Below are 12,562 nucleotides of genomic sequence, written 5' to 3' on the forward strand. Positions count from 1 at the left end.
GATTAAAAGCATCACATGGCTCCATTATATAACATAGAACACTTAATCATAAGTATGCTAATAGTATGATAGCATATGCATATCTTTACAGGACTTGAAGGGAAATCTCTTAATTTTGTTGCTCTGAGAGCTGTTCAGCTCTAAAATATTCTTAATCTTCTACTTTGTTCAATCACAACAAAGCACACTGAATAAAAATAAGCAATTGGAGCTTCAAAGAATTGGTAGGAGGAATGTATGCATTTGTGTGGTTCAACTATGCTTTGTACCACTATCGGAAACACTGATCTCTGAAAGTGCAATAAGATCATGCTATCTAAAGAACTGTTCCTGTGGTTTGTTGACTTAATGTGTTTTCACATGAACAACTTGTGAATTACCTGCTTAAAAAGTGGGTGCAGGGTGGGGAAGGGAAACAAGTGTTTCAGCTTGTGTTCAGCTTATGTGCCATGTAATGGAAGATGTTTACTCCAGAACCCTTGTCACCTGCTCTGATTCACTAGAGTCTGCTTCCTATCCTTCAGTAGCTCTACCTACATCCATTTTGTGGAAGTTAGCTGAGGAATCCGATCATTTATGTAAAAAGCTGGTACTTATGTTGTGACTTACGTGGCTAAAGAAGGTATTTATTCCTACTGTTGAACCCTTTTACGTATTTTGTTGTCCTTCTTATTGAATCTATCTTGCATATAAAATAAGCCAGCTGGAATCTTGTTTTGCTTTATATATCATTCAGCAATATATTAGCTTTTATTATGTGGTCAGTGGAAAGAAACATGTAATGTTATTTTAACTCTGAACTAATAGCATGTGTTATAGAGCTGGTTGGGAATTTTTGAACTAAGTATTTTTCTTTGCTTACAATGCCAAATTACTGAAGCCAAAACTTTTCAAAGGAACACACTGATATCCACTAACCTTTCATGGGGAAGATTCTTCAGCTCCAAGATGGAATTGCCTATCAAAACCAGGGATACACTCAAAATAACAAATATTCTGAGGGCAGCATTATTTTTTGGAATGTGAGGAACTCGAGTGCAGGGCCTTTATTCTTCATTAAGTAAACCAGAAGCTTGAATCTAGATCTTAGATCTAACAAGTGAATGCTCTCAAGCAGAAGTTGGAGGTTATTCTGGAGCACATTCTCCGTTTCCCTCAGTATATTCTCTTGAAGCTGTTTGATCTTGTTGAAATAGTGAAAGGACCACAGAGATGCTGAATATGGCCTAGTGAATAAAACCCTTCATTAACTTTTAGAGACTTAGGTTTAAGTCCTTGATCCACTTAATGTATTCAAATATTTTCACAAAGTGGAACAGCTCCTTTGGGAGAAGAACCCACAGATGAATAAGCATTTCTTCTCATGAAATGGGAGGAATAGCAGTGCCTGCAACACCAAGTTACTGCTATTTTGGCATATGTTTAGCTTTCTCTTTGCTTTTCCTACTCCCTATTTTCCTGAAATGTTTCCTGCCCAGCTCTACATGTTAACTCTGTGCAAGTTGTCCTGGCAATGGTCTAATGTTGTTGCAAAATTGTTCTGTGCCATAAATGCAGCTTAATCAGATTCCTAAGTGATGTAGAGTCTATGTTCCTCTACTTAATTTTCTGTATAGAAGTTGTGTAAATGCTTATGAAAATGTTGAAAGCTCTAACGGAATGTGATCCTGCTTACATCAATTTTATGATGAAGTAAATATTTGATGTTTGACTGACATACGTAACTGGTACATGACAATTCATCTGGAATTATGAGTGACATGTATTCCACCTGGACCTGCCACTACTGTAAAATATTGCTTCTCTCATACTAGTGCTCTGTGTTGCCTTTCTTCTGTCAAGGATTTTGTGAATGTTTGCTAGACTGAATTGTCACAGATGTTCCCTTGTCTTTGTGCGCATTTCTTTGCTCTGTCCCTGCTGTCCTGCCTCTTTAAAATAAAGATGTTATAAACTCAACTTTTGTCAGCAGGTTTTACTCTTAAATTAGTAGATCATTTCTGAACTTTAGACAACTTGATTTGAAAAAAGACAGACATCATCCTTCTAGAATTATTTTTTTTTTTTGCCAGAGTTCAATTTTCTGTAAATGATATTGAACTTGCTCCATTTTTCCTTTTATTTTTTTTCACTTTCATGAGCTTTTTCTTGACCTGGCAAAATCAGTAGGTATAGGTAAGATGCTTATCCTTGTTCTGCCAGTGTGCCAAAATGCTGGCCCGAATTATCTTTACCATTGTTGTAGTTCTAAATATCTCTTTCACATAAACATACAGCACTTCATCTCATGTATTAGAAGTGTTTGCATTGGTTGCTTACAAGATACTTGGTGGCTTCTGGAAAACTTTGTTGTTTAGACCTTTTCTGTCCATATAAACATATATATTCTATGACAAACAGCTTGTCGTATTTTCACTAGCATTTGCCATACCTTCCTGCAAAAATAATAAAAAGGGGAAATATATATATTTATTATTATATTCTATATGTATGTAATGCTTACAAACACACAAACTTTATCATTCAAGAAACATTCTGTTTCAGTTATCAGTGTAACAATATTGTCACAGTTAATGTTCCTGAAACCACTATCTGAGCAAGCTAGTTTAAAGCTTGTTCAGCTGTGTCTGCAGTACAACTGTTGCTGCATTGTAAATACTTACCAGTTCTTTTATAGGATTCTTGAATTTGTAAAAAATATCAGGAAATTGCAAATTTGTAACTTACAAGCCTAAAAATCACCTGTATATGTTAACACTGGTTAAGCCTTTAGGAATCTGCTCAGCATAGTATGGAGATACTCGCCTTCCTAATAGGATGTCTTTCCCTCTGACATTTCCTGCACAAGACACTTGAATATGCATTGTCATCCAGTATGCTTGCTTTATTCACCTATTTGGCAACACCTGAGCCTCCCTACCTGCCTCTTCTTGTAACCAGTGCCTGTACCATGACCCTTTGCCTATCATCAGTCTTTCTTTTATACTAAAAGTTAGGTGATGCACTCCTATGTTGTTTGCAAGGAAGCTTTCCAGAATTTGTAGTCATCAATATTCTGTCCAAAAAATAAGCCTAGTGAAGAATATGCTTTATAAGTTTTCAAAATCAACCACTTCAAAATGTTTATGGTTACTTATGTTGAACAATTCTGGGGCAGGTGGGGGGATGGGGAGAGAGGAGGCAGGTAAAATATTTATGTATAAATACTTTTATATGTATACTTTTTTTAGTTATGTGATAACCTCAGGTGTGATCTACTGGCTTTAGTGGCTTCTGGATGGTATTCTGTATATAAGATAGTAAGTCAGGGTTTATTCCAATTAATAAATCTTCCTTTTCAATATGGGCGGGGGAAAAAAAATCAGATCCAAGCAAAGTTCATATTTGATCTCTGATTTTTAAGCTTTCAATGCCAGGCTTTTAGACCAAGAATTTCTACTATGGCTTCAGCTTGTGGGATTGATATTTTTACCTTAAGTAAATCATCTGTTTGAGGTGCTTCATTAGCTTCTGTCACATCCTTGTCTTCATTTATGGTAACTATAACTGCTAATGGTTTTACTTTAAGCACAAACGAAAGCTAGCTTGGAGAATTAGCAGTTATTCATTTATCTTCCAAAGAAGACTTCCGGCTAAGTTTCAGTAACTCCTCTGTTAGACCAAAATCTCACATTATGTCATTGTGAGCAGTTCAGTAAAGGGAGTAGTATACCGGCAGTTAAAGAGGATTTCCAAGCCAGGCTGCCTGCTGAGATTAGGGTTGCTGAAGAATAACTGAAATAAGCATGAGGAGCTGCCTCCCAAGAAGAACTCTCTGCAATACGAATCTGTCTATAGGTAGCATGAATACAACATGCTTCCTATTTATTCTACTTAATGTTAAAGCACATCACCTTGCTTGCTCTGTGCATGTTTACTGCTACACCTCATTGTACCTGCATGAAGTTGGATACCTTTGCTGCCAGGGGCAATAAATGCTAGTGATAATCACAGAATTTGTGTTTATACCTATGCCTTCTCCAAGTGTCTCAGACCAGAAACACCAATGTGATCTCCGTTATACATCTTAAACATGCAAAAGGCACACAAAGATAAAATAACAAAGGACAGAATGTTTTGCCTTTGGTTTCTGCTTGAGGGTGAGCTGTCAGAGTGGGGACTCTTTTCAACAACTAGTCTTACTTGCTAATAAAAGAGACAGCATGTAAGAGATTCTGGTGTGACAATTTGCTTTCAAGAGCTGAAGCTTTATGCAAAACACCAAGATACTTGCAGTTACACTGTAAGGATTTAGTGTTCAGTGATTCAGTCACACAGATTTTTTTCCTGATAATCCTAATTTTTTTCCTGTGCTGTCCATTGTCTGAAAATCATCTTTTGGGATGCTTAAAATATCCCAGTGTTTCATCTTGTCAATCAAAATGTTCTGCTCTATTTTTACTCAGTACAAAATCCTGGTGTTGAAGCTTCCTCCTATAATGCTATATATGTTCACTCTCTTCACATAATGAGCATATGTTTTGAAGCAGTTGCTTTTCAAGGTCAATGCTTTTTTCAGACAACTGTACTGCAATATGAGTCATAGGAGGTAATGACATAAACCAGTTGGTGTAAAAACACTGGCTTTTGGGTAAGCACCTACTGAAACTGAGCAGAGTTCTCAGCCCCTTGTTTTCCTCCTCTGTCTGGCCACAGTAGTCACTAGAGGATATGATGATCCAGAATTTTACTTCTCTCCTCTCTACTCATCTGCTGTAGGAAGCAGTTTCCTCACACAGGTTCAGCAGGCTAAAGAAAAGAATCACACTTGAGTGAACCTCTGTCGGAAAGTATGGCAAAAATTGTCCTCAAGCTTTATTCTGAAGATTACTTCACCTTTAAAAATATAGCGTCTCCATTTTGGAATAGACTTTGGAACAGAAAGTCCATAGCAAGACATATAAAAATTTTAAAGAACAATTTAGAGTAAGCAATGAGGACTTCCTCATGATCTGACACTGATTCCTCAGTGGACAACATAGTTACTGGGTTGGTAATTTGCACTGGGGCTGTGATTTAGGGCACGTTTGCAGACGTGGATGCACAGCAGCTTTGGGGAAAGGCTCAGAAGATTCTCAGCCTCATTCACATGACTTTCAGAAGACAAACAGAATACTTGGGGTGCATGCTTTCCTCCAGCTTTTGTAACAAATTAAGTAAAAAACATTTAGTAAATAACTTGGTGTTTTGTCTGTGTTAAGTCAGTCTTGTGAGTTCACTGAGTCTGTAAAGCTGTCGATAGTCTTTATGTGGTGCTTTAAGTAACTAATACAGAACTGCTGTACTGCTACCTACACAGTGGTACCAAATATAGAAACGTGACAGAAACAGGAATCCTTAGCAATCCAGTATATTGAAGTATGTGTTATAAATCTAATAATTATATTAAACTAGAGATTTTTCCAGTAGCATTGTAACTTCCATATTAAATCAATGTTGTTGTGCACCTGAATGTGTTTCCTGGATCTCGATGTAAATTCAAAAAAATCTAACTTAGGGAAATTTCCACTGTTCTCTCTGCCTATGCATCTTTCCTCTAAGCCCATTCTTTTACTCAACAATTGCACTTTATTACAGTGTTTAAACATAGCATACATTTATATTTAGAACCAAGTAGCATTTCAAGCTCAAGGTGGTTTTGTGTAGAAACTGCGGAACTGATTAAACCACCTATCAGAGTGAATATATTCTTATCGATGAGGACTCCAGTGATTCCTACCCCAATTATGTTTCACATTTGCTTAGAAAAAAATGTCAGCTTGGCATGTAGTAGCAGCTGAATCACCAGCTGATAGCATAGCATTGAAAGCCAGAATTAGAAGCTATAACTATAGGAGACAGCTAAGTGTTGCTACATTACAGTTACTCCAAGAAAAGCTGCTCCTGTTTCTCATCCTTAGCCCTTAGAACTGTGGCTTTCCTTTAGATTTTCTGTTATTAAATCACCCAGTATGATTTTCTGTATGTTAGTTCCCATTAAGTGTCACACGTTCTCTAGGGTCCAGGCCTGGTAGCATACCTGAGTAATGTATGTCTCAGAAGAGTATGAGGTCCTGATCTAAAATGTTAAAGATGGAAATCCACTTCTTCGCTGAAGTTTGTTCTGCTGTTTAACGATTCTCGTTTGTTAAAATCAGTGCCTTGTTTCTAATACAACTTCTCTGGCTTCATCACCCACCTGCTTGTTCTTGTTATGTCTTTGTCTTTGCCCTTTACTTTAAAGATCCTTCTAGTATTCTGTAACTTCTTCATGGAGAAGTACTTCTGCGTCACAATCAAGGAAATGAAATATTGGGGCTGGCTTGGCTGTGTTTTTTAACATACTAGAGAGATAGAAATCTCTGACTCTTGTAGGGTTCTACCTCTGAAATTATTTCTGTGATGCTTTCCTGCCCCATTTCCAATTTTCAAACTATTTTATGCTACAACTGCATTCAACACTTGTGAGACTTGTTATGTCTCACAATTGTTCTGCAAAAATGATCTTTCTAACCCATACCAGTATGTTTATTGTGTATACTTAAAGTAACATATTATTTATCAACTGCAGTTAATTCAGCCATGTAGATAAGCTAAAAAGGGCAAATTCGGTCTTCAGGCAAGTCACCTGTTCCACTTTCAGGTCAGCTTCTTTTGCCAGCACTGTCTCACCCACACATAACAAACTAACTTAAGTTTTTAAGTTGAAGTGGACAACAGTAGATTCCCAGCTTCCCCAGTGATAAATTTGGAACCATGTCAGCAAAGGTCAGGAAGTTCAGTTGAAATTGGTTCTCTTGTTAACTTTGCAGCTCCTGGCCCTCCAACAAGCAATAGATAAACTGGACCTGTGCTTTTATACCTCATCACTATTTGTATGTTCTCTCAGATATGATTTTCAGTTTTCGAAAAGACCTCGTGTGTGATATTTTTGTTTGTATATTAAATTCTAGGGATTATGTGTATATATATTAAAAAAAAAGTCATGCATGCTTTCCTTTTCCCTATATAACTATTCACTGGTTTAAGCTAATAATTCTTCCTAACACTGTGCTCCTCCTATCCCATCTAATAAGACTACCCAGTATTTGTATAGTAACCCTTAAACCAATGAATGCTAAAACATTAAGAATCTTTTTGTTTAATCAATACTTTGCATTCTTTGGCTTCAGATCTCATTATTACACAGAATTTGCATAATATCAAAATAAAATATCTCTTACAATACCTTGTTTCATGTTTAGGAAAAGTCCTGAAAACCTTAACAGTCACTCAGAGCTCAAGGAGAAAGAAAAGCAGGGGTTTTTCAGGGCAATAAAAAAGAAAAAGAAGAAATCTCAAACTGTAAGTATACAATATTTCTAACAGAAAATACGTTTATCAATTTTTAATTATACCATTTTAATATGCTAGGGTAGTACAGTACCTTTGTATTATTTATGACCATGCCCACATGTATCTATTTGTTCTTTTATTTTCTCTCTTCACTATATGAAAATCAAATTCTTTTCCTGCTAAGGGTTTATTTAAGTGCCTTTTTCAAATATTTCTTCACCCACTAGTCCAGTGCATCTTTGTTTACATTCAGAGTCTTCGAGAGCCATTTTTGATGCAAGTTTAAAGCTGATGTTGTGATAAATTCTTTTGCAGGATATGGTGATACCATTCCAAGAATAACAAATGCAGTATCAGGTGTCCCCAGAGCTTGAATAATTTCAGATACCCACTGGGAGGAGATCAAACCATTATAAATGAGAATTCTTTCTAGTCTTTTTCATGGCAGTGTCTTGATAACAGCCTCCATCTTCCTGCTGTACCACGTGGCTGGAATAAGGAAGATACATCTTAACCATTCTTAATGTTTTATGATTTTGGGGGGGAATGGATTGTGGGTTTTGCTATTTGGTACAAGCCTTTGGTGTCTTTTGTATGTTTCTACATTTTCATTTAGCTTTGGGGGAGAGAGAAAGATCTTTCTTTTATTGGAGAGCAGAGCAGTATTGTATTAACATTTCACAAAGTTTTATAATTATATCTCCCTAAGAATTGAAGTAACCTAAACATTATCTCATCTCATCCTCAGATTATAGTTCTGGAAACAGTAAATCATTTAAATTTCATTTACATGAAGCTGCAATGTTTCCGTAAGTGTAACTGCAGTTAGTTTTGAAAGTACTCAGAATGGAGTAAATCACACTCACTCCTAACAAAAGGGGGTAACTAAATTAAATACCTACTGTCACAGAGTGAGGTGGCATGACTCTGGTGGGTGTTGGTGGAGGGCTGATCTATTGAAAATTGGGGGAGAGGAGTGATTATCAGGCTCTTGTATAGAACATGTGCATATTAACTACCACTCAAAAATGCAGCTCACCTTCCTTATGGGCAAGTTTTAGAGCAATGGCATGTACCTTGCCTTCTGAACTTTTTCATCCTGATACCTGTATGCAATTCAAATACGATCATCTGCATTACCCAACTAAACAAAACAACTAGATTATAACTTTGGCGTTACTTGATGTCAAAATGTCCATGAAAGAAAAGCACACCAAGGCCACTGGATCCAGTGATACCTTTAAAAAAAAAAAAAGTAAAGCTAAATTCTCACTGTTCTAGTCTCCTCTGACCCCAGCCATTCCATTGGGATGGCAAGGAACCTTTAAAAGCCCAGCTGATACATGGTGTGTCAAACTGTTTCCAGATTAAACTGTGTGAAGGAAATACAGATTGGGCAGTGTTGCATCTCAAAATCCAGCACTTTCCAAAACATCTGAATCACAAGTACATTCTAAAGCTAAAGGGAATCACTAAAAACTATCACTAAAACTAAAGTTATCACACAAAACTGAAACTCTCACTGGTTACAACACAGGACCGATTTATACATAATCCTTATTCCTGTTTTTTCTTACTCTTAAGAAGAGAGGGAGAGGGAGGGAGAGAGGTTTTGTATAAGGAAAAATTACGTTGGCCAGTTAGGGCTAGTATCTTACAGAAAGATGAATAAATTAGTGAAATCAGATAGTAATAAAATTCTTCCATCCTCAGCTAGAAACTTCCTGCCATCAACTTGATTTTTTGACCCAACAGAGACTGAAAACCCTCTTTTCATTTCTGCTTCCAGCTGTTTAATGGGACAGTGTCTAGGGATAGACTGTACCCAGCGATGTGCATACAAGTTTCTGGTTCAGAAACTCTTCTTTGTTCTTCTTCATGTGTTAGCTGAGGACCTCTACCTCACAAAAATTGGGGTGTTTGTTAGGACCTTCCATCACAAACAAAAATTACTACCTTAAATACAGCACCAAGTTTGACTTCAGTAGTAGCAGCACTGTAATATTGGCTTTTCATCTACATGACTAATGTTTTCTATGAATTCATATTAAAAATCCAACAGATAGTTTGTAGCTACTAAACATTTTTCTGAAGTTTGTAATTTTTAGACTCCTCGAAGTATGACATTTGACACAGCTTTCTGCAGCAAATAATAAACTAGATCTGAGAACTGTCAAAGTACTGAAAAGTACATCGTAGCTAGCTAGAATTTATTTCAGATATCCTTTGGCAAGTCTCATTTTGCTGCTGATTCTGAGAGTTGTAAAAGATACATGAAATTGGATTGAAGGCATCTTCTTAATAACGTAATTCTCAAAACCTCTAATAGCCAAGTACTGATCCCAAATCCTGACACTACCTCCTGCAGTAGTTTTCTTTAATCATTCTCCCTAGAGTTCTCCAGGTGCAATTCCTCATGGGATAATAATTGTTACTTCCTCCTTTGAGAATTCTTTGCAATATTGTTTTTGCTGAGCTATTCTTATCCATTCTTCCCTTCATTTTGTTTGGGTCTTTTAGTAACATAGAAAAACATTTTGAGGACTGCTAGAGTCACTGTTTTTTCTGTCATCTGCCACGAAACAACTTGATATCCATGAGGGTTGTGCTCAGTGTCAATGGGCACTATCTTCAGAGGAGCCTGCATTTTGCAGATTTTGGCACATGTTGCAAGATACAGGTTGGAAGAGATTATCTGCTTTGAAAACAATAGGCTGTAGGTGAGCGTTTCTCCTAGAGATGCTTTGATTCCTTTTTATTTTACTGAACTTGAAACAGGAAATTCTTCTGACTATGAAGTTCCTAAGCAATCTATACTAATTAGTGACACTTCCATTAATTTAGGTGGAACCTAGAAGCTGAGAAAGCTGTTCAAAAGCCATTGCTTTTGATAGTGCACCCACCATTCCCTTTAGTCATATAATCATTATATTGCTATTATTGTTAGCGCTACTACTGTTATTTAGTTAGTAATTGTTTTGTTTATATTTATTTATAATTATTATTTCTATAAAAATAAGAAATGTCATACTGCTTTAGGTTATTATCATAAGTAAATAATGATGGCCAGAATTAGAGAATTTGATCCAAAGCTTGGTAAAGCCAACAAGACCTATCAGCTGTTTCCAAAAGGCTTTGAAATGCACTCTGCATTCCTAGGAAACATAGGTATAAGAATAGGTGTACTGATCTCTTTTTACATGCTGTATATGCATTGAGTTCCTTGAATTTGTTCCATATGCTTTTTTCATTCAATCGCTATTGTATGTTCCCAAAGCAAATTATAGGATTGATACCATATATTGTCAGAATTTACCAGAAAAAGAATTAATATAGTAAGGACAGATCTCTTGAATTGAAATACTATGCATTTAGGTTTTGTATCTTATATTGCAGACAGACTCAACCAACGGGGAGAATCCAAGCATCAAGAAATCCCTCTTTCCTCTTTTTAATTCAAAGAATAATTTAAAACATAGTTCTTCTTTGAAAAAGCTTCCTGTAGTCACTCTACCCATGGTATTAATTTTTAAGTACAGTAGCACTGTAAAATGCTCCAGTAAACTTGTTTTACTGACTACAGCAGCATGTGTTTTATTTTAATGGGATCACTTTCTCTTCATGCCAGTTAAGTATCTTGGGCCAGTTCAATAAATTCAAGTAAAATTGGCAGTTCTGTTGAACTAGATTGCACCTAATTTCTTAATTTTTTCCATATTTGATACACTGAAAATACAGAGTTCCAGAGACAATGAACCCTGGGACCAAGATTAAAGGAAGAAAATAGTTCTGAAATCATGTATGTTTTAAATTAAACTGTCTTACTCTGTTTCAATCAGGAAAAAAAAATAACCCGGCTTGGTTTACAGCTATATTGGAAATATACCATTTAATGCAAACAGCTCCTTTGTGTATAAATTAAATACATCAAATATAATGACAGATTATCTGAAAACTAAATTTTAGCTCATGCCTCTGCTGTAGTTTTGGTTTTCCTGATTGTTCATGATAAAAGACAGTTTGCATTAAAAAAGCTTACATTTCAATTGTCCTTTTTTTTCTCAGAATTCTTGATATAAGATCAAACTCTCCGTCTAAGTTTTAAATTATCCTTCTGCCATAAATTTTGTTGGATTTGCAGATTGGGTAGGGAGTTTCTCAATTTTTGCTCCAGTCTGGGCTATTTGTGGAGGAAGGGGAAGATGCAAAAGAAAAAGGTCATGGTTTTGTGATGGCAAAATCAGCCAGACATCAGTTTGGGGAGATTTTGGTCTGCTTCACTCAGGAACAAATTTATGGAACTGAGCCATGGTCTTAACTGCAGTATGGAATGCTTTTAAATGAAGATGAGGCTCAACTTTTTTTATTTTATTATTTTATTTTTTGAAGCCTTGTTTAATTGCTCTCTCTTACAGCAAATAACACTAACAGCATGTGAATGCTTTAAGGGCTAGGGGTATAGCAAATCTGCATGATTTTCACAGCCACTTGCTCTTACTATGGGGAAAACTATTGGAAGGTCAGTGCAATTCTGCTGCAGTAATGGGCTTCACTTATGTTCTGCAATTAACTGGGGGAAATGATTTACAGCTACGCTTAAGAATATACTAGGAGACCAGTATTTAATATTTTGTTGCAGATGCCTAGCAGTGATGGTCAGGATCTCTTGGCATTACAGAAAGCCATTCATACTTCTAATCACCAGAGCAGCAGGCAGAAAGATTGGCATCCTGAGAAGATGACAGAAATCCAGCCTCATGTAAGTAGTATTATCAATTCCCTGTATGTCAACATCACTGAGGTATCTTGACAGCTTTTTCTTCGGTGAATAGAAAAATTGCATTTGATGTTAATTCCCAACTTTCCTATTCCCCCTTCATTGAATATAAAAAATAGTGTGCCTGCAGTCCTGCATAATTCTTTGAAAATCTAGATATGAGTGACAAGCAAAAGAAGAGAGACTAAATGCCTCTGTGTCAGTCTTTGAGCCTTTCAAAATATTGCTTGTGTTTCTGTATTACAGCCAACCAACATTACAGGTTATGTCTATGGTGGCTATGCAATGCTGTAGAAAATCCCTCAAGTCAGCTCTGCAAACTATGGTGAACACTGAGGGCACACTGCTACTTGACACAGTGATACTGGATGGGGTCACCAGAGCATCGTGAGCATGTTAGGGTGCAGCTGTGCTCAGCTGGCACAAACTCTG

General features: G+C 36.4%; 1 protein-coding gene across 2 annotated transcripts in view; it reads left to right on the forward strand.

Moving 5' to 3' along the window:
- Positions 1-12,562, forward strand: part of CDKL5 (cyclin dependent kinase like 5) — a 135,670-nt gene that overhangs the window by 121,060 nt on the left and 2,048 nt on the right. Inside the window, exons 15-17 of one of the 2 annotated variants that reach the window (XM_061364536.1) lie at positions 7,263-7,362; positions 10,750-10,872; positions 11,993-12,112. In XM_061364536.1, coding sequence (XP_061220520.1) covers positions 7,263-7,362; positions 10,750-10,872; positions 11,993-12,112 — 343 coding nt within the window. The remainder of the gene's footprint in view (positions 1-7,262; positions 7,363-10,749; positions 10,873-11,992; positions 12,113-12,562) is intronic. The other variant, XM_061364537.1, reaches the window with a different exon arrangement.

This window comes from Neopsephotus bourkii, unplaced genomic scaffold, assembly GCF_033783945.1.
Source record: "Neopsephotus bourkii isolate Nb327-2 ecotype Australia unplaced genomic scaffold, CSIRO-AGI_Nbou_v1 NB_1234, whole genome shotgun sequence".
Taxonomy (NCBI): domain Eukaryota; kingdom Metazoa; phylum Chordata; class Aves; order Psittaciformes; family Psittacidae; genus Neopsephotus; species Neopsephotus bourkii.